Raw genomic sequence first — 22,032 nt, 5'->3', positions numbered from 1 at the left:
AAATATACGTTCGCGATGAACCACTTTTATCCTTTCCTTTTCACGCCTTTTAAGCGATAGAGCTGTAATTGTCAACACTTTGTCATCAAGAATTTTGCCAGCTTCAATTGCAGGAATATGAACATTTCGTAGAAAGCATGCATCGATTTAATTTTAATTAGTCAGCACTTCTATAAGATTTCTTCAGTAATTCTATAGATTTTTGATAATAATATATTGGATTACAAGTTTATATCGAATAATGTGAGTTGGATACTGAAGATAGAAGTATGTGTGAGAGTTCTAATTCTAGTTAAATCTCTCTTAATTTTCGCTATGAATTTTCGGAACAATCTAATAAATTAAAGTAAACCATGTATTTTTAAATCTTATAATTAAATAAACGAGAATAGATCAAAATTAATTTTATTTTTTACTTTTTAGGTAAGTTTCTTCCTTCGTTATGTGCAATTCTACAAATAACTAAATAAATTCTACAAATAAATCTATACATCTACGAATAATTACGATACAACTAAAATTATCAGAGTGTTCGTGGTATCATGGGGTCATATACTTCAAAAAGTATGAACGAATAAACGAAGAAGTGATCCATTAGGTAGGAAGCCCCAGCTGACACACCCTGACGCTATCAAAACACGCCTTAAAACTTATATTCCTGCGTAACGGCATGGTAGTGGTGGAAAAACTGCGTACGTGAGATAAAATAACAGAGTGTAGTTAACAGGCTTGGGTAAAAATATTCAGCCAGCTTCCACCATTCTCCCTTTCCTCTCTTTCTCTTTTCTCTTTCATTCTGCCCCCCCCCCTTCTATTTTCCTCCTCTCACCTTTGATTCTTTTATACTCTGTGATTACAATGAATCTTTCTAAGGCTTATCCATTTGTTACATAAAATTTTATAAAAAACTATTTTTTTGAAGCTTTAACATTAGGCACTTTCAAAAACATCGCAATTTTTAATGCATGCAACATTGAAAACCTGTTGATATACTCCTATCTCTTACATTTAAATTTTGGAATATATAAAAATATACTTTAATTAATAACTAAAAGATGATACCCTTTTAACAATCAATTTCTCATATAAGTTTAATAAATCATTTTTCAATGTATGATCTGATATTACGTACGTTTTTAATGATTGTGTAAAAAATAAAACAAAGTTCACCATACAGCGAGTGTTCGGTAAATCAATTTCTAAATTATAAATATTTTATATGAATATTACCTATTATTGATATATTATCGACTTACACCAATTATATGTATGTAAGTTTATCGATAATATAAATTTCTGTCTTCGTCGATAATATGGAATTCGATTTCCGTCGATAATATAGATAGATTATATAGATAATATAGATAATATATTGTTGTCATAGACAGGATAATTTTGATTTTGTTCATTTTAGCAATGTCATTAATTTTGTAAATTATTTTTAGTCAATTTTGATTATATATTAATTAATGTATTTGCAAAATTGTTTTTTACGCGTCGTAACATCTTTTATAATTTATTTATAACAATTTTAACATGTTAATTATTTAGCGATTAGTATATTTTTATATCAGTGAATCATTACACTTAAAGTCAATTAAGTAAAATCTATTAATAAATGTAACAGTAAATAAAATATAAAAATATCCAATTTTCTCATCTGGTTTTTGCAATATTGCAAAATATTACGAAGCTTTTAAAGTACAACAACTCATGTATATACGTAACTCTATGAACAAGTTATAAATTGAATACCATCTGTTAATCTAAATATTGGAATTTCGCCAAAATAATTACTATATAATTAACTTACAATGAATTTACAGTTGTGATTTATATGTTGGGTTTACAAATGGGTTAACGCATGTGATCTCATATTGCATGATACAAACATGCAGAGTTCGATAATATATTCCGAACGACAGTACATCGTTTCACGGAAACTTCTTGGATATTTGTTCAAATATAATTTAAAGAAACACAATGTATTTAACATTATCTCCAGAAATATTAGTTTTAATAACCGATGGAATAGGTTATGTTTTCCATTATCACATCAGGTAATTATTTCAATGAATTAATGTTACACTGGTATGATTATTAGAAAATTTGTTTTAGTCGTATAAAATAAAACACACTGGATTAAGTGGGACGAAATTGCTGTTTTCAAAAAATGAGTCATTTAGAATTTACTTTTCAAAGTTCTGTAACGCAAGAAGTTTCAGCACAAGCTCTAGTAATCATCAACGCAGTTCCAATGAATCTGACAATTCTAATAAAGAAAACCCTAAAAAATCTGAATTAAATATGCTACTACTGAAATTTGCTATAATATTCATCATATGTTCCGTATATTACTTAATTATGTCTGGAATCTTCGACGCAATAGTAAGTTTGTAAATGAATAATTACCGGTTGAAAGAATTTACTCATAAAATTTATTATTTTATGCCAGGTCGTAGGAATGGACTGGAATGATTTTATAAATGAAGTACTTTTAAAAGGACAAGTTCAAGAAATTAGGATTTATCCAAATCAGGTACGAGCTATAGTAAGAACAGGTGCTACTTATAGAGGAAAAATCCTGTTTAAACAGCTTACTTTTTATGATATTCCTGATGATGTTGAAGAAAAAATTAGGGCAATAGAAAAACGCATTGGCATTAGATCAGGTATAATTATTATACATATTTAATAAATCTATAAACCATTTTTTAATACTGAAATTCATTGAATAATTTTTAGAGGATGGAATTTCAATTAGATATGTTCACCTGAATGAAGAAATGGCTATATCAGAGATAATTAAGATATTATTGACATTTGGGTTCTTTGTCTTGTTCTTCCGTCATCCAATGATAAAAAAGCAATTTGCCAATTTTTCCTTCATGAATAAAGCAAAATATACGTTAGTGGAACCTTTTTCTGGTAAAGGTGTTCGTTTTAAAGATGTTGCTGGTTTGAGAGAAGCCAAAATAGAAGTTATGGAATTTGTTGATTATCTTAAAAACCCTGAAAGATATACAAAGCTTGGTGCTAAAGTGCCTAAAGGTTTTCTATATTTGTAGAACTCAAATATCTATAATTCTTTTGAAATATTTTTTCTTGTAATTCATTGAAATTGATTTTAGGAGCTTTACTCTTGGGACCACCTGGTTGCGGTAAAACACTTTTAGCTAAAGCTGTTGCAACTGAATCAAATGTTCCATTCTTATCAATGAATGGATCTGAATTCACTGAAGTAATAGGGGGACTAGGTGCTGCACGTGTAAGGGATTTATTTGCAGAAGCTAAAAAAAGGTTTTACTGATTTTTATTTTGACAAACAAAGCAGTTATTAATATATTTAAACTTATTGTTGTGTTATCTGTTATGGAAGAGCGCCCAGTATCATCTATATAGATGAAATTGATGCAATAGGGAAGAAACGAGAAAACTCATATATCGGATCTGCTGACAGTGAATCCGAGAGAACATTAAATCAACTTTTAGTAGAAATGGATGGAATGATAGAGGCAAAGGATATTATTATTTTAGCCTCGACAAATAGAGCAGAAGTTCTAGATAAAGCTTTATTGAGATGTGGTAGATTTGATAGACATATTTTAATCGATCTTCCGACTTTAGAAGAAAGAAAAGACATTTTTGAATATCATCTTCAGTCGTTATCATTGGAAGGCACTCCAATGAAATATGCTAAATATTTAGCTCATCTTACTCCCGGTTTTAGTGGTATGTGTGTAATTCTCAATAAATTATTTGAATCTTACTTTTATTTTAATACTCTTGTTTTGAATGGTATTTTTGAAGGAGCTGAGATAGCAAATGTCTGTAACGAAGCTGCATTACACGCAGCAAACGAAAAAAAAGTTAAAATTGATAATACTGATCTCATGTATGCAGTTGATAAAGTATTGGGTGGTACAGTGAAAAAATCTAGTACATTGACACCCTCTGAGAAAAAAGTTATTGTTTATCATGAAGCTGGTCATGCAGTAGCAGCATGGATGTTGGAATATGCAAATCCTTTAATTAAAATAACAATAGTACCAAGGACAAATAAACAATTGGGGTTTTCTCAGTATTCCGATTCAAATCTAAAACTTCTAAGTTCAAAACACCTTTTTGAACGTATGTGTGTACTATTAGGCGGTAGAGTTGCAGAAAATATAATGTTTAACAAAATTTCCACTGGCGCACAAAATGATTTACAAAAGGTAACTGATATGGCATATCTCCAAGTTCAACAGTTTGGAATGAGTCCCTCTGTGGGTTTGCTTTCTTTTGATAAAGAGTTAACGAGCACGGTAAGATATATTTATAATTTACCAAATGGTAGTAGTATACCACTGATTTATATTTTTGATTGAAATTATCAACTAGAAAACTAAAAAACCATATAGCAAGAAGCTAGGAAGTTTAATGGATGCGGAGGTACGAAGAATAATCGTTGAAGCATATAAAACAACTGAGAAGTTATTACAAGATAATAAAGATAAATTGATAACTGTATGTATGATTACTACATGTATAATATACCTAAGCAGTTTCTATAATTTTTTAGACACTGTTTCAATAATTACTAAATATTACAGCCTTCTGCTTGATAAGTGTCTAGTACTATTTTATTACAGCACATGGAACTATGTTAATCTCCTTAAATATCTAATAAATTTCCTTTCCTGAATTTATAGTTGGCTGAAGAACTTCTAAAGAAAGAAACCTTGACATACAAGGACATAGAAGCATTAATTGGACCTCCGCTTTTTGGGAAAAAAGATATTCTAGAATTGCAGGAATATAATTCAGGTGTGGAATAAATAAATGTTGATAATATATACGACGTTTTTCAAAATATCTCTACAGTATATCTTCAATTTCTGTAACAACGATTTACTTGTATAACTTGTATAATAATGAAACAATAAAAGAAACTACAACTTAATGACGAAACTTTTACAAAATATTTTACGAAATCAATTCAATATATAAAATTATTCCTTTATTATCTAAAATCTTGTGCTGTATATAGAAAAAATAAAGGATAAAAGCGAAAATAAAAAAGAATATATATAGATAATTATTTCATTGTTTACAGTACATTATTTTTCATAACTAATGGAAATAAGTATGAAGTGTTATTTTTACAATACAACACATATAACCATATTTATATTAAAATATATCATTTTTGATATTTCAACAAAGGCTATATGAAATGTACCAATTTTTCGATACGAAATAGGAATAAACGAAAGTAAAAGGTTAAGATAATATATATATGTTTGAACATATATATATGTTATATATGTTTTCAATAATATTAAAATACATTTTAAAATAGATGAAGTACATTAAACATATCTTTGTTTTTGTGATTCCACATTATAAGTATAATTCTTATTGACTCAAATAAATAAAAACACTTTTGATTTGTGCTTTCAAAGTCTGAACATCTTTAAACACTATATCACATGTAATAGTAATTAAAACTCAGATGGAACAATGAGATCCCTAATAGCACCATTGAGCGCACGATCTAAATGTGTACCATTCCAATATATCTTTCCACATTGTTCACAAATGTAAAAAACTTCTATATCCTGTAACACCTTCATTGGTATTTTGTCAATTTGTATTCTTGCTTGGTATTTCGTTGAACATGTATCAACATCCATAGAATTCGTGCTAAGTATCCATGTACGATCCTCGCGTTCCAACTGATTGTTCATAAAAGTATCGTATTGTAAATCGTTACTGCTTGAGTTTGTTGCTACAGCTGAATGATATGTATTGCTTACATGATCTGATGGATTTGTATCAATTCTATAATTATTTTTACGTGTTATTTTAACATAACTAAAAGAAGATAAAATCCTGTTAACGTCATTACCAATATTTAATGCATAGTTTTAAGAAGAGAAAATGTGTAATGAACCTTTTTAAAAGTTTATCCATTAATTGCTTTGAAACTTTCACAAATTCATCACTGTTACAATCTTGGCATCGACTAAATATGTCTCTACGTGTAACTATAATTTTAAAGTACTTTAATACCTCTCTTAGCTGAGCATCAGGATTAGCTGCCATTACAAAATAACAATCCTCAGATGGTATATACTGTGAAAACTGTATAATGTAATTAAAATAATTAAGAATGAACAATATTATTTAGATGTCCGAGATTATTAATTAAGACCTACTCTTAAATATTCTTTATTACGCGTCAGAAGCACCCTTTTTTCATAAAGCGCTACTTGAACAGATCGTTCTCCTCTTTGATCAAATGCAAGATGAACGCAATCGCATCCACACATTCGTAATTTACTTGTTAGCCCACCTAACATTGAATCACAAACTACACGCCATTGATGCACTGGTATAGATTCACGTTTAACTACTTGTTTGTAATGTTGTCTGTTTAAATTCATGGGCCCCGTTCTTCGTGGTGATTGTATTGCTTTGTGAAAAGGATAATGATCTTGATTATTTGATTTCCAGAAATTATTCCTCAATCTTCCTTGCGGTGAATCTCTTTGAAAATTTTGTTTATCATAACTGAATTCTTTATTATGGAAGGAGTAGGACTATAATAAAATGTTTATAAAGTACTATGGAGAATACACGAATTATTTATTTTACAGAAGTTCTACTTTATTAGAAATACAGTAAATTATGGAACTACCTTTTGTGTAGGTTTCCTCATATTTCGTTCTGGCAATTGATGTGGTGTATGTTGCACTTCCAAACACACATCATAAAACGGTATGTCCAAATGTTCACATTGAATTTCTAATGTTGCATATATTTCTAACAAACAGTATGCATCTAATGCTGTAATATTATGATATATAATTATTATATTTGATTCTTGTATGTAAATATATATTATATTATAATAAAGAGAATATATTGGGTTGACAACTAAGTAATTGCGGATTTTGTCATTAGGTGGTATTGACAAAATCCACAATCACTTAATTGCCAACCCAATATATTATATTATAATAAAAACAACAGCAAAAAAAATTACAAACCAGCATATATTATTTGGCTTTCTCTTAGAGGTCTCTGTTCCCAATTAGAAAACTGATCAGATTTATTTAGTTTCTGTCCAAGACAAAGTTCTACAAGTTTACTCAAATTTTTTTTGGTAAATTGTTCATCACTTTCATGTGGAAAAACAAATTTATAATCTTCCACTAACTTTTTCCATAAGTGTACAATATCTAAATAACCTTGTCCAGATATTTTTATTTTTGAAAATGCAGACAAACTATTGCGTATAACTGTTACATCTTGTGCTATTCCAAATCCTATATCATAAATTCATGAAAATATACATGAATAGAAATAATAATTAGAACAGACATTTGTTAACTAGAAGAAGCTTACCAAGCTTTAAAATGTTTCTGTTTTCAAATAGAGCTTTGGATAATTTAATCCATAACTCTGTTAACTTATTTCCTATTGTGGTTACATCTAAGATGTATACATTAGCTTTGGTAGCTATTTGTATTAAAGCTAATCCTGTTTGTTTCGTACCTAATAATTACAATAAATTTTGTAATTATTTTTTATTACATTCTAGTGAAAGAAATTAAACCATTAACTTCAAATATTACCAAAGCATGGTTTCCATTCTAAATCAATACCAACAATAGAGACATCTTTTAATCCATTATCAAGAAATTCTGCAAAACTACAAAGATCATTTACTACTTTAATAGAATCTCTTGATAATTTCAATTCATGATAATTCATAGGATCATTGTCAATGTTCAAATCATTCATCTTGCTAGTTGAAGCTCCTTCATTTATACCTACATAATGAAATATTATAAATAATTGAAACAACATGTGATATTAAAGAAGAGTTATTACTGCTGTCACATTCATTTTGTTCCTCTTCATATGTAAGTGCCAATGGCCACTTTTCTCTAGGTATATTAAATTTTTTAGTCCAATATATAGCTTCAGCTGCATCTTTGGCATTCATTATCATCTTTATTGTAACAAGTTGTAATGTATGATCATTTCCTACTGCATCTTGTACCATTTCCCTCCAGCTGGCAGTACCTTGATTTAAAAACAGTTAATCTTTTATTCACACAATTCCGTGATTTATATTATGTAAAAAATTAACATACTTAAACTAGATTCCACATAACGTTTATACATTAGGAACTGTAAACCACCTACGCATCTTTTTTTATTTAAATTAGAACAAAGTTCTGGTGGAAGATTATATAATTTGATAAAACGTGCTATTAATTTAGTCATAGGTTTTATATTTATTGTTGCCATCTTTACGTCTGGTATATTATGTTTTCTATAATATATTAAAGATATTATTATGCTTAAAACTACTTTTATTAGTTCATTATTGAAACTTACATAATTATATCATTTAACATGACAGTCATGTTATTCTCAGGTCCAATTAAATTATCCAAATACAAGACTAGAACCTTCTGCAAATGAGGATAATTTGCTAAAAAATCTTCTACAACTATTAATTTATTCTGCAGAATAAGTGGTAATAGTAACGTTTCTGGATTGGCAAAATAATCTTGTAATTGCAATACAACTGCATATTGTGCTGCTTCTTTGTATTTCTTTTCCTTAATGACTTCCTGCAAGAATATACAATTTTTTAATTAAATAATATGTTATATAATAATTGGAAAGTTAAATATTGTAGTCTAAATGATACCTTTAATATAGGAAGAAATTCCTCCTTGTGTTCTATGAATTCATATGTAGCAGCAACTATTTTAATGAATTCCATATTTTTTTGTTTAATAATTAATTGAAATGTTGCTAATTTTATTTCTACATCTAGGAACAGTTTACGTATTGGTATCTCCAATTTCAACCAGTTTGCAAATTCTTCTATGACTGTAACCCATAAAGAGATATTAATTTATCTTTAACATCACAGAATTTTTATAGTAATCTGTACAACAGTATCTATAAAACTATGTATAAAAACTATGTACTCAATTTTAATACTATTTCCCTATATACTTGCACATAATAAATATAACTTAGTAATGTCATTTCATTTATATTATATGTATAAAGTAAACCTGTAAATGCTAATGATGAATTCTTTTTTATATGTTTAAAATCTGAAATGTTCACTAATAATCGTATTGTGCTTAAATATGGATCAGGTGCGCTGTCAAAATATTCTATTAATGTTTTGCTTATAACATCACTCTTTTTCCCTGTAAAAATATGTAACATAAATTAATAATTATTAATAAATTTTATTGTTACAGTATATAATTGTCACTTACATAATTGCCATATAGATTCTAAAGATTTTAGCCATTCTTTTGTAGCTTTGTCCACATTTGAAAAGAATGTTAGATCTTTTTCATTTTTTGCGGACAAAAATTCTATCGCTGATAATAAATCATCATTACTTTTAGATTCTGAAATTGAGTCTGACATTGCTTGCATTGTTATATACTAACAATATATCGAAAAAGGTAATAAAACTAAAGTATTTTGTGGCCTGTATTCTTTCAGTTTAGCACAAAACTTGGTAAAAATATAATTGTATCGACACGTTATGTCAATGTTTCATATAGACGTCGACGGGAAAGACACATTTCTCAAGTTTTCGATAGTTAGATTGTTATATACACGAAGTAAAACGATAACATTAAAATTCCCTACACGGCCCAATTTCTGTAATTACTTTATTTACTATTTTTTCATAATTTTTTCCAAATTTTAAATAGAGTGTATGTATGTATCGAATTATAAATAAAATATGAAAAAGAGAACAGTTTGCAAATATTCTCATTATTAAGACTATTATAATTCTAAAGTTCATCATTTTGGAACACATGATTGACATCATCTGTATTTTGTTTATGATCAGTCACCGCCTATTGGCATATGATATCATTGAAGCTTATAAGTGAGAATGTAATGAAACGTAACAAAAAATTTGTGCCCTCTAATGACGACTTAATTTTTCGCGAAAGTAGTGTTTACATAGTTTTCGACTATTTCAAATATGATGAAACATAAGTTACCGGAAAATTGGAGTATACGGAATTCAAAGAGATATCCGCATAAAATATATTATTTTAATGAAAAAACAAAGCAATCATTTTGGGATATCCCGACAGAAGATCAGACAGAACAAGTAATTTGATATTTCATTTCCTTTTATTTTTAATTAATACTAATGGTAATAGGAAGTGGATGATATTTTGTTAGATTTTTTAAAATTGTACTGCCTGTTCTAACCTGTAGATTATAGTAAGTTATCTTTATTATATATTTTCGCACATTTTTAGCTAGTAATACTTGTCATACATAATTTAATTATAATTCATAATCTCTGTTATAATTATAATGTAAAAAATTATTTGTTTAGGTTGAAAAGAAATTAGGTCGATCTGCTAAAAAACGTAAACACTCACGAAAGATGAACTTACAAAATGATGAAGATAATGGAGCGCAGTTTACTGTTTCTGAAAGAAATTCATCTGAAGGGAGTGCATCTGAAAAAGAGATCACAAGAAGAAATATACTTACTGCTAAACGTTTCCATAGGCAAACGCAAACTAAAGCTAATGAAGGAAATGAAACACCTCAAATGAAAGAAATTCGTCAGAAAATGTTAAAAAAGAAAGAAAAAATTATTCCTAGAAGTCCTCAGAGTTCCAAATCAACTAAAGATGTTTCAAAATCATCACCCTCAAGGCTTAGTAAAATTAGTCCACTGTCACAAAAAACTGATGTTTATACATACTCAAAAGAATCTTATACACCACAAATGCAAATACTTTTAGAAAAAAGGCAGGGAAGGACATCAAAAAGTAGTCCTAACAAAAAGACAGAGGAAGACAGAAGCAATGTGATAGATAAAGGAGAAAATCCAATTAAGACACGGTTAAGAAATCAAAATGTATCTAAGCAAAAAAGTGTTTCAGAGGTTTCATCTCCCTCAGATAGCAGAAGCCAGAGAGAAGTACAAAAAGGCCCAAAAGTTGGTTAGTATACGGAAGAAGAAGTTATACTATGTTATTTTCTATAATCTTTTTATGTACATAGTTAAAAAGTTAAAGTCAAAAAATATTAATGTAAATCGTATATTACATAGCCATAGTAATAAAAAAAAATATTGGTAGGCAAAAGAAAAAGCGGCAATTCAGGTGAAGATATTCCAAAAGTGCAAGGTCGAAAGTCTATGAAAAAAAATTTAGGAAAAGAACGTATGGAAAGATTGAAAACAAGCCTATCATCACAGCAGTGTGATGATAATCTGAGTTATAATAGTCCTACAAGTTCTACTTCTGCAAAGAAATTTGGTAAGTGTTGTAACAATGTTTTTGATATCATAAATTGAAGTTTATTCTTAGTATTTAATTTCTTGAACAATTATAGACATGCCATGCATTTTTAAAAATACACAAGTTAGATTGGAACGTTTGAAGGAGACACATGTAAATAATAAAATTGCTAATAATAAAAGTATATATACTCGTGAGATAAAGGGAGCAGCAAATGCATCTAAAGATCCAATAACAACTGTAGATAATATAATAAAATGGACCTACGAAGATTCTGTTTGTGAAGAAATGCCCATGTCAAGTGTTTATAAAGACGCGGAAGTTAGATTGGAACGCTTGAGGGAGAGATGTTCGAATAATAAGATTGCCACTAATACAAATTTAAGTCCTCCCAAAATAAAAGAAACAGCAAATGCATCTAAAAATTCAATAACAACTTCAGATGATTTAGCAAAGTCAGCCTATGAAGATGCTTTTTGTGAGGAAATGGACTGGGAACCATTGGAAGATGAAAAAATTATGTTTGAAGTAATGTCAAGTACTTTTATAAATTTTATTCAGTTGTCATATATAGATTATTATAATGAATAATAGATATACAAATGTTAAAGTATGACTTATATTTACATTATTTAGGTTCAAGCTGTTAGAACCCAACTTTGTACAGAAAACAATGTAAATACAACCTGCAATATCCCTAGTAATACTTCGAAATATCCCTTATTATCAGAACAACAAGCAAAAAGGCATTTGTATATTGTTGTTGATACAAATGTTTTTCTGTCAAATATTGATGCTGTTGAACTGGCAAGGGAAGCTATTTTTAAAACTTACGATCATTCAATAATTACAATACCATGGACTGTTATACGTGTAAGATTCCATATTTTTTTATTTATTTTGCTATATCCTAACATTTGTAGCTTTCATAAATAATCTATTATAGGAGCTTGATTACATTAAAGACGATAATGGTAAATCAAGACCAATATCGTTATGTTTGAATGCAAGGAAAGCTATAAATTACATTAATAAACTTTTCTCTTCTAAACAATCTCACGTAATTGGTCAAACACCAGAAGATGTTGCTAAAAATAAAGAAAGATTTTCTATCGACTGTCCAGACGATGAAATTCTACAGACTTGTTTACAAATTCGTGATTTAGGGAAATCCGTGGTAAGTTATAATATAACGTACTTTTATCAAAATATTTAAATGTGACTTTATATTTTGGTTCTTTATTATTTAGGTATTATTATCTTATGACGTAAATCTTTGTAATAAAGCGATGATTTATGATATTGTGACACTTGGAAGAAATGATCCCCTTGAAAAAGTCGACTATCTTAATGCCACCAATGTAAATAAATCATTGTCTAATTCTAATAATGGAAATCGAGAAAGTTTCAGTTTGAATTCTACATCAATTATGTGTGAGGAATTGCAGTTATCAGATGAAATATACGAGGACATAAAAAGTGTTATAAGAGACTTTCTAACAGTAGTAAGCATAAAGATGATATATGTTATAATTAGGTAATATAAGAAAAAAAAATATATATATATAAATTAATAGTAATTTTTTTACAGATAGTCAGTAAAGAAATGTATGCTTTATATGGATCATCTTGGGAAAAATATGTTATTATAAAACCACCTTGGACAACTTTGACTGTTTTACAATGTGCTGTAAAACATTGGATAGCTGCTACAAGTGAATCATTTCGAAGAGCAGCAGAATATACTTTAAAAGAATTATTACAGATATTTAAAGATATATCTGGTAATTTTGTTTCTATATTTTAAAAAAGATCATCGTTTCAAAGATTTTTATTAATGTTTAAACATTTTTCTCTTTAAGGCCCAAAGACTTTAAAGGAAAATAGTTATATCTTGGACAAATTTAATGATCTGGTACAAATGGTTAATATAGATAAACATTCAGTTTTAATGTTACGAATATCTAAAAAAATTGATGTAATTATTCTCACAATTTCTTCTATTAATATCATTTTAAAGTATCCTGAAATAATATGCATTTTCCTAACGGTATCGTTTTTTTTAGGAGTTAAAAGGCAAATGTCGTGAATATGAATCTCAAATAAATAATCACAAACTGTATAATGTAATCGGAGTTGAAAATGATGTCGAGAAACAAGAACAAAGAGCACAGAAAGCTTTTCAGTATTTTGAAGCAGCATATGTTTACGCTCGAGATATGGCGTAAGTTTCCTAATTATATTTGTTTATGATGTATTATTGATATTTATTCATTTATATGTACAGTGGTATAACGGCCAAAACAATAGGAATGCCCTGCACTTTGCAGTACAATGTTTCTAATCCAGCTCCATCTGTAGAATTTATAAAAAAAACAGTACCAGAAATTGCAGCGAATGTAAATAAATTAGAATGCAATCTAAGCGCGTAAGTTGTTTATTATTAAATTATTTAACCACTCTTTTATATGTGTACATAGTAACAATCATATTTTATTGCAGTGTAGTAGAACAAGTCAAAAATTCTTGTACGGATTATCGAACACTAATAGATTTATATCAGACATTGATAACGTTTCTTCCTGAGAATGCATTAATAGCACTGAAGTTAAACGATGTTAAAATAGAGCCTCTTGATGTATATTGTTGCGTGAAACGAAAGGAGGACGTATTGGATAGAGGTCTACGTCAGCTCCAAGAACTCAATATTCATTTTAGTAGATTAGCGAACTACTGATGTACATAGATGATTATTTATAAACCGACTAAAATTCTTCTGAATTCAGCTACATCCGTTTTACATAATGTATGTAACACTTATACTAATATTTCTATATTATAATACAAGAAATAACTTTTGTACAAGGTGGAAAATAAAAATGCACAGCCAGAATAGCAATAGATATTAAATAATGTTCCCTGGCAATTTGTAATAAAATAATTTGACAGTGCTCTACCGATCGAGCATTATCTCTGTAAATTTAATTTCTGTACAACTTTGGAAATCCTCCTGGAGGTGGTTGCAGCCAATTTTCTTTCGAATAGGAGGTGTGTTGCGTCTCGATTACGTGAAACGTGTAAGCGTGCCTTGATTTATCGTTTTTGTTTGGATGTGAAAAATGTACTACTTGTCCATGAAGGAGAATGCAGGTTCCTTTGCTAACTGGGACTGGTCGAAAATTACTAAGCTGGTAACAAGGTGCAGCTCTGTCGTAGACTAACAGTTCCTTGGATTCTGAATCCTTATTCCTTACATAACGTCGATGAACACCGCTCTTATGAGAACCTGGTGCGATCCATAGACATCCATTTTCCTGAGTAGCATCTTCCAAAGCGATCCAGAAACCAACAAGCTTCACCGGTTCCGTATACAAATATGTTGCATCTTGGTGCATTATTACTATTATGAAATTAACTTATATTTAGATGTTGAAAATTGAAATAATTTAACGAAATAAAAAAAAAAGTAAGAAATATTTGTTTCTCTTTACCTTCTGATCCAATTCCTGGATTTTTGTAAATGTACATTGACTGACAAATAGCTGGTTCTTGATAATCCAATTGGAAAGCTGCTTCTTTAACTCTTTCATCAAAAGTATATTTTTTGAATGTAGGGTGAAGCCAGTGCAGGGCGTGACCTACCTGTAATTTTGTCAAAGGAAATATTTGATATTTATATAAGTAATTATTGTAAATGTTTATTATTATTTCAAATTAGTATCTTCTATTTTACCTTATTTAAGGACACTCGAGGATGAACTTTCAACTTTCCATTATCGTCTAAAGCTTCAGCCTCAAAGAACACACTGATTTTGTTACCACTGTCCAGAAAATATTTATCTTTGCTCTGAATAATAAATAAATTCGAAATGCAAGCGTCGTGTCGATGATACTTAAATAAATAAGACATTTCCTTAATTCAACTCGTACCTGTTGCAACTCTATCGTACTGAAAACTTTCCTCTCATTTTCCGGAGGCAAGTTGGTAGTGAATTCTTCTCCGCAAGATTTGAGTTCGTCGATCTCTTCCGGTTGGAAGAAATCTTCCAGAACGACGAAGCCATTTTTCTCAAACTGTGAACATGAAAATGTTTTATCTCGTTGTTAATCATGCTAATAGCGACGAGTTCAGATGATTCATTTTCGTTTGTATCTCTCGAAAGAACACGATACGTTTGGCACTAAATACTATTGATATAATTTATACGAACGTAAACATTAGGCATAAACTGTTTTGTACATAAATCAAGCTTGGCTTGGCTCTAGTTTATAAACGAGCTCCCGAAGCATTACCAATTCGATTATTCACTTCTGATATTAAATTACATTCATATTATTTATGGTATTTTTCGTTTGTGATTTCTAAGTAACAAAATTTACAGGAAAAATAAGGAAGGCGTGGAGAAACTTTCTATTTTTGTCATTATATTTTCTCCTAAATTATTTATTTATTTCCGAAATATATAAATAATCACCTCGTGCCCGCTTGTACATGTTATTCGACCGCATCCTGTATAATAAGACGAAGAAAAACATATTATAGAAGTTCTTTTCGAAAAACTAATGATTTACCGAATCTGACATTTCTTTTCTACTTCAGGACTTTTCCACCTTTCCTCTTTTCCTATACAGGAATCGAATAATTCGGATAGATTCAGGGGATCGTGGAAAAATCTCATCCCATGTCACGGCTGAATCAGACGAATGAGCATGATTCGTCCGGACCAGAATAGAAAGGCGCGCGCGTAGGCGTTCATTCTTCTTCGTGAATGGACACGGTGCAGCCTTTCGTGTTTCACGGGTCCACGAGCCTGCGTTTTATGTGGTCATTAGACCAAAGTAAGGTCGAGACCCCGGGACCCAGTTGTTCTTTCGCGAGAGACCGTATCTGAACTTTCCCTTCGTCCACCATTCACCACTTTGATAACGTACAATTAAAGTTACGATTACAATGAATTCGTGTTCCCACAAACTTTCTATCCGACGAATGCGTCAGACCGATGAAATATAAACCGCTTAGGAAAAGAGTTTCACATTGATCATCTCCACAAATTCGAAAAAGATCAGACAACGGTGCAAATGTTATTTTTTAAGATTCACGTTTTCAATATCATTGTGAAAAGACGTTGCTTGCGATTACAGTTCACACGAAGATGCACGTAGTATTTCGCTTTCGGCTGCATCTTAGCGAGGGAGGAGGAGCAGGAAACGGAGGAAAAAGGTGGGTTTGTAAGCGTTTGAACGAGACGCTGTAGCGAGACGAGAGAGTAAGAAGAGATGTTTTAACGAACAAGGCGTATGTAGAGCAGAGAATGCGCGTATTAATCTTCTGCTTTGTAGAAAGCGCGCGTCACTTTTAATTGCCGCTCGATGCGCCAAGTCGCAATTAGAAATGCGTAACGTGGCGGGAATGCGGGACGTTTGTATTTTCACGCTGAACTATTCATTCACCGATTATTAGAATCACAATATTATTGATTCCTTAATTGTCGTATTTCAATATAAACACGTTGGATCGATGTATTTCCTATCAAATCTAAGTACCATTAATTTATTTTGATTACCACTATGTAATTGTATAAGAAATCTCTGTAACCTGATTCATGATTATCGTAATTACCGATTCACAAGCTTTAAGAATTTTCATTCGAACATTCAAGTAGACTGCCCGTAATTAAATACTTAAATAAATGTTTCAGAAATTTTTTTATTCGTTGGAAATTCATGTTCTTATAGATAATGTTACTATTAGCGTGATAAATGATTTTCCCTTGTTATAAAGGATTAAACGCATCATTAAAGAGAAGAACGATTGCACGGGTAATTATTAATGTATTTAGTAAAAGGACATTGAATGTGAACAAGTCTCTTAAACCGAGCGTGGCATCCCATTAAAGAAATTAGCTCTTCTCTTTCTCTTTGCTAGAGCCATCGTGGTATTTCCGTTTCAAGAGATCGCGTGGGAGGATCAAGAATGACGTTTCGTCGTCCAAGAACACGGATGTAATACGCGTTGGCCTCCCTTGGTCGTTTAATCGTCACCTTAACCGGAATCTAAAAATGGATCGCCGGATCACAGCGTTGACCACGTGCATCCGATTATTATATATACGATTTATATATGTCTCGATCAGCGATTGGAAATTGTTTGACCGATTATATTGTCGGTAATAACGATATTAATGTCTATATATATATAATAATTAGACTATGTAATTATTTTTATGCATTTATTTAAAGCGAAATTTAAAGATGAAAAAATGCGCAGAGTTACAAAGTAGAGATTTCATCGTGATATTAGGTGAAATAAATTTTTGTCTAAATTTTGTTGTTTCAATCGTGTTTGACAAAAATATGACTTTGCATAAATATCTGCAATCTAGCGGTCGTATTTGTCTGCCTCTGTTAAAATTTCACTCTAAATCATGATGTATTTTTGTATTCATGATCATGTGTACATATATAATGTACAATTTATCTATGTAAAATAAAGTTGTGATAAAATGAGTTGTTACATTTTTCTATAAAAAATAATTATGCGCTAACGCGATTTTAACTTAGTATAAAATTATTTGGACACAATTTACACGAATTTCGAGCATTAGTGAAATAAAGCCAGAAGTAACGATGATGTAATTAACAAGAGTATTAATTGCAGAGATAATAACTGTGTGTTGGTAAAACGTTGAATAAATTGACAGATCGTTTCAAGTATTACAAATATTGAATATTATCATAATATTATCAAGACAAACAGTTAGTTAACTACTTAGACACTTTTACCAACAAACACTGCAATGAATACGCTGGAAAGTCCTTTGTTAATAATAGTGACATAAATTATGCAACGATCACAATTTAGGTAAATTATTTAACTCGTTATTGTCTGTGTAACATTCCTAATGTCATCATTCTTCCGAAGGATTTCCATGAAAACAATTTATTTAACTCAGACGCTCTGAATAGATACAGAAAAAAATACTAGTAACGCAGATTGATACTATAATATTTTCCACAATGATCGATCAATTATACGTGTAAAACCTAAGCGTAACAGTGATTCTACGAAGATATATCAATAACGTTGTGTAGTATACAAATGAATAATTTCTTGTGATCAAATGAAATCTTAGTTACGAAGGATTAATCATACAAATGTCTTAAAAACATTAATTACTTAACAGAAATTACTTAAATATTACCATTATTCAGTAGATATCAACAACTTCATTTCAACGTGCAATCATCTACTAAAGAATTTATTTTTTTTATTAAATCCTTTTGTGATCTCTGCTAACTATATACCTACTTGCATTAAATATCTTGTGACTCCTATATACATTTTCAGATTTATTTCAAACATTACCAAAATAATTATGATAGTCGAGACTCATAATACTAATGAAATTTCAAAATATTTCGCATAACATACATAATATACACGTAAAAAATATTTACAAGCGTTCAAATACTTTCACGAGTATATAAGAACGGTTAACGTTATTCTATATCGACTTGTTTGGGACGTGGTCCATAGTAGGAGGATGCTGACCTCCCTGAAACGATAGGTCGGGCTCGATTATGTCAGTCTTCTCCGATAACGGCACCGGCCATTGGTCTCTCAGCTCTGATTTTGTCGTCTCTTCCCTTTCGACAGAGACACTGTGTCGTTGGGATTCGCTTTTAGCGAGCCCGTATATAGCGTCGTGATCGTACACCGGATCGTTCGATCGACGAACGAGGTCTGGTGACCTTTGATAGGGCGATTAAGAATCGCGATCGATCGACTACTACTTGTTTTTCTTTCGCGACGTGGTCGCTACTTGTAAATAAGGCAAAGAATATTTCGATGCTCGTAGATAGTTGAAACGATAATACCGAGTCTTCGTCGCTTTTGTTCTAGACTTTGATGTATCGTCGAGACGATATGACGATATTTATGATATCGAGCGTAATTTTTTGATACAGGCGAACAGCCTGTTCGCGTTCCATGGTATCTCGAATGGGAGTTTGATTTCCGATAGGAAAATTGGATGGTTAAACTTGGAGGAGATTGTAATTTTCTACATTAATTATACGAAATTTGCTTTCTTGGGATATATTTTGATTAGTAAATATGGAATATCGTTTTAGGAATAAAGATTGAATTTGTGGAGAAGGGAGAAAGTACTTAAAATGTCGGCGACACGAACTGAATTTAAACGAATAATCTCAACGCTAAAAAAGGTAGAACGTTTATTAAGAGGCAAGGTAAAACGTCTTTTAAAAACACGAGCTGAATTTATACGATCTTATCTGATCTTACGTTGTACCTGCCAAGTTTCACGAACAAAGCCACAAGAAGAGCCAACAAAAATATTACATTCACTTCACGAACACAATATCTATCTTCTAATCAAAAAATACAAATTTCACTGTATACTATTGTACATTAACAAACTTTCTCTTTACCTACAAATTCTGACAAAAATACAAACAAGATAAAATGCAAAAATAAAAAAATTAACGATTGACAGGAAGAAAAATGATTTTAAAAATATATGTAACTGACAAGATAAGAAGCGACTGTCGGAATATCGGAGAATTTAAACGCGGCAAAGTTCCACGTGGTCGCTATGGCGCGAACATTCTGTCGGACCTTGACTTCTGTTCGAAACAAGGTAACGGAGTCGTGAGCAACTAACTCACCTGCGAGCGGATATCCTTCATCCTATTATGTCCGTCACAGCCGATCTCGGACTGGTCGGTCGGATTTGCTGCGCAGTCGAGCGAGCCTATACGTCCGCGTCCGCAACTGAATGCTACTACGAAATGACTAGGTGAACCGCGAAGGCTCTGTGACGACGGTTGACTCGGGTCGAGTCGTGTGGAATCGAGTCGAGTCGGCCTACGCGGCGATGAATCGTACAGAGTCGTGTTGGGTCGGGTCGGGTCGAGTCGAGTCATCATTTGAACGCGTACGCGCCACGTTATGCTATTGGTGCGCTTCTTTAACACGTGTACGCGATTACGCATGCGTCGATTATGAACTTTTTACGCGGTTTAGTCACTATGGGTTAAATATATTATATTGAGTTAAATATATGTATATACATAAGCTCGCGAAAGTATTAGAACATTCGTGGACATCTTTTACAAATTTATTACGTGCATTATACGAAGTATTTTGAAATTTTATTAGTATATACCGCGTAGTATGAGACTTGGCTATCATGGTTATGTCGATAAAGTGTGAAACAAATCTGAAAACGTATATAGAAATGACAAGATATTTGATACAAGTGTTTAAGTAATTATATTTAGCACTCATTGTATTATGGTTAAGATAGGTTCACGCAGTATATCAATTTTTTACCAAATATATGTTTGCGATAAGTACTTTATATTTTCTATACATATTTTCAGGTTGGTTTCAAGTTTTATCAATATATTCATAACATCGATGACAATTTTTGTGAAACAAGCTGTAGCAATGGTATTCTTATAATATTTTTTCAATCAGTTAGATATTATGTTATCTATAGAATGTACATAATATATTTAAATTTATTTGACTTAGATGACCATCGATCAACGTACGATTCAATATCTACGCATCTGGTTACTTACGAAAAACTGAAGAAGCCTGTATCTTGGTGGAATATTCAAACGGATAGCCCAGTTAACTTGAAAGTTTTAATTTGTTGGCGAATTACATGCAGAATATTCTCCGCGTTCCAACTCGTTTCTGTTGACCATTAGCAAAATGTTGAAAGTTTAATTTCACTTCTCGCCTCGTTTCCTGAAACGCTCTGTACATTTAAGTTTAATTGAAACGGTCTCGTAAATTGTCGACCGCAACACTTCACCGTGCTGGTCTTTCCAGACGCGTTTCCATTTAAATGCGATTCAAACAAATGCAATTCTTCAATTTTAGTCTGACTTCCCGTGAATTTTGACGTAACCTATATAATTCAATACGACCAGATATTGTTTTCGCTATTTGATACCGTTTTAATTAATGCCTCGATGTTTATGAAATGGTTTCCGCGTTTAAAATTAATCCAAACGAATGAATAATTATTTGCCATATATTTCGACCCACCCAAGGTGCTTTGTTTTTTAATTCCGTTACTATTCTCGAATTTTTATCTCTCAATCGCGCTCCCATTTCAACGAATAAGCAAATTTTCGGTGGCTCAAGAAAAATATTGATGTATGAATTGTGTATGAACGACGGTTTTCTCGTATTCTTTGTAAACTTAAGGAACTTTTTATGCTAGGAAAATACTATTTTATATTCTTTATTTATGTAGTTCAGATAATATAAATTTCAATAGTAATTCACGTAAAATACATATGTACAGTCGTACGATATGGAATTTTGTAAAAATTATTGGCTGATACAAGTCTAACGATAGATCCTAAATTCGTTACTGCTTACAATTTAATTTGTTTTCTTACAGTCAATTTTCAAATTTACCAATGAATCAACTTTCTTCACTCAAAACTTGAACAGTCTTCCTGTTACTCACACTTGCTTTTAGCTTTTATTTTGAACTAAATTTACTCAGACGTTCCGCCTAAATGCTACCCCTTACGTTACCTCATCGTTTCTTTTCTAAACGTGACTCAGCCAAAGACACAATTATTCGAAGTATCAACAGAATCTCCCACGTTACATTTTCCTCAGAATTATTTCGTTCCGGAGAAAACTTCTAACACACTGTCC

The 22,032-nt window shown here is 30.9% G+C and overlaps 4 protein-coding genes across 10 annotated transcripts; 2 read left to right on the top strand and 2 right to left on the bottom strand.

The window, feature by feature from the left end:
* Nucleotides 1-1,547: 1,547 nt before the first annotated feature.
* Nucleotides 1,548-4,945, top strand: LOC100647264 (paraplegin). 3 transcript variants are annotated; one of them, XM_012310118.3, is made up of 10 exons: nucleotides 1,548-1,715; nucleotides 1,827-2,060; nucleotides 2,119-2,388; nucleotides 2,456-2,672; nucleotides 2,746-3,051; nucleotides 3,132-3,300; nucleotides 3,380-3,732; nucleotides 3,811-4,307; nucleotides 4,384-4,509; nucleotides 4,695-4,945. In XM_012310118.3, exons 2-10 carry the CDS (start codon nucleotides 1,893-1,895, stop codon nucleotides 4,818-4,820), a joined length of 2,232 nt encoding a protein of 743 aa, XP_012165508.1. In that variant the 5' UTR covers nucleotides 1,548-1,715; nucleotides 1,827-1,892; the 3' UTR covers nucleotides 4,821-4,945. The 3 variants fall into 3 exon arrangements, with proteins under 3 accessions (XP_012165508.1, XP_003396581.1, XP_048263791.1); XM_003396533.4 differs by having other exon boundaries at nucleotides 1,548-2,060; XM_048407834.1 differs by lacking the exon at nucleotides 1,548-1,715 and having other exon boundaries at nucleotides 1,924-2,060; nucleotides 2,105-2,388.
* A 405-nt stretch (nucleotides 4,946-5,350) lies between these two features.
* Nucleotides 5,351-9,700, bottom strand: LOC100645447 (exonuclease mut-7 homolog). 4 transcript variants are annotated; one of them, XM_003396518.4, is made up of 13 exons: nucleotides 9,306-9,700; nucleotides 9,093-9,233; nucleotides 8,717-8,901; nucleotides 8,398-8,636; nucleotides 8,151-8,332; nucleotides 7,885-8,079; nucleotides 7,626-7,823; nucleotides 7,396-7,545; nucleotides 7,038-7,316; nucleotides 6,686-6,834; nucleotides 6,204-6,587; nucleotides 5,939-6,129; nucleotides 5,351-5,859 (listed from the first exon to the last, which is right to left on the bottom strand). In XM_003396518.4, exons 1-13 carry the CDS (start codon nucleotides 9,469-9,471, stop codon nucleotides 5,487-5,489), a joined length of 2,832 nt encoding a protein of 943 aa, XP_003396566.1. In that variant the 5' UTR covers nucleotides 9,472-9,700; the 3' UTR covers nucleotides 5,351-5,486. The 4 variants fall into 4 exon arrangements, with proteins under 4 accessions (XP_003396566.1, XP_012165505.1, XP_012165503.1 ...); XM_012310115.3 differs by having other exon boundaries at nucleotides 5,939-6,120; XM_012310113.3 differs by having other exon boundaries at nucleotides 7,888-8,079.
* A 154-nt stretch (nucleotides 9,701-9,854) lies between these two features.
* On the top strand, nucleotides 9,855-14,216 carry LOC100646660 (transcriptional protein SWT1). Of its 2 annotated transcripts, none has more exons than XM_012310116.3 (12): nucleotides 9,855-10,168; nucleotides 10,403-11,021; nucleotides 11,160-11,339; nucleotides 11,416-11,849; nucleotides 11,958-12,194; nucleotides 12,268-12,498; nucleotides 12,572-12,826; nucleotides 12,913-13,105; nucleotides 13,184-13,299; nucleotides 13,388-13,545; nucleotides 13,609-13,749; nucleotides 13,824-14,216. In XM_012310116.3, exons 1-12 carry the CDS (start codon nucleotides 10,037-10,039, stop codon nucleotides 14,056-14,058), a joined length of 2,931 nt encoding a protein of 976 aa, XP_012165506.2. In that variant the 5' UTR covers nucleotides 9,855-10,036; the 3' UTR covers nucleotides 14,059-14,216. The 2 variants fall into 2 exon arrangements, with proteins under 2 accessions (XP_012165506.2, XP_012165507.2); XM_012310117.2 differs by having other exon boundaries at nucleotides 10,134-10,284.
* On the bottom strand, nucleotides 13,743-20,166 carry LOC100648165 (phytanoyl-CoA dioxygenase domain-containing protein 1 homolog). Its single transcript, XM_003396867.3, has 5 exons — nucleotides 20,010-20,166; nucleotides 15,252-15,395; nucleotides 15,055-15,168; nucleotides 14,813-14,963; nucleotides 13,743-14,721 (listed from the first exon to the last, which is right to left on the bottom strand). Exons 1-5 carry the CDS (start codon nucleotides 20,028-20,030, stop codon nucleotides 14,303-14,305), a joined length of 849 nt encoding a protein of 282 aa, XP_003396915.1. The 5' UTR covers nucleotides 20,031-20,166; the 3' UTR covers nucleotides 13,743-14,302.
* Between the last annotated feature and the right edge of the window lie 1,866 nt (nucleotides 20,167-22,032).

This window comes from Bombus terrestris, chromosome 7, assembly GCF_910591885.1.
Source record: "Bombus terrestris chromosome 7, iyBomTerr1.2, whole genome shotgun sequence".
Lineage (NCBI taxonomy): Eukaryota > Metazoa > Arthropoda > Insecta > Hymenoptera > Apidae > Bombus > Bombus terrestris.
Note: the sequence above shows the minus strand (reverse complement) of the source record. Positions and strands in the feature narration are given on the sequence as shown.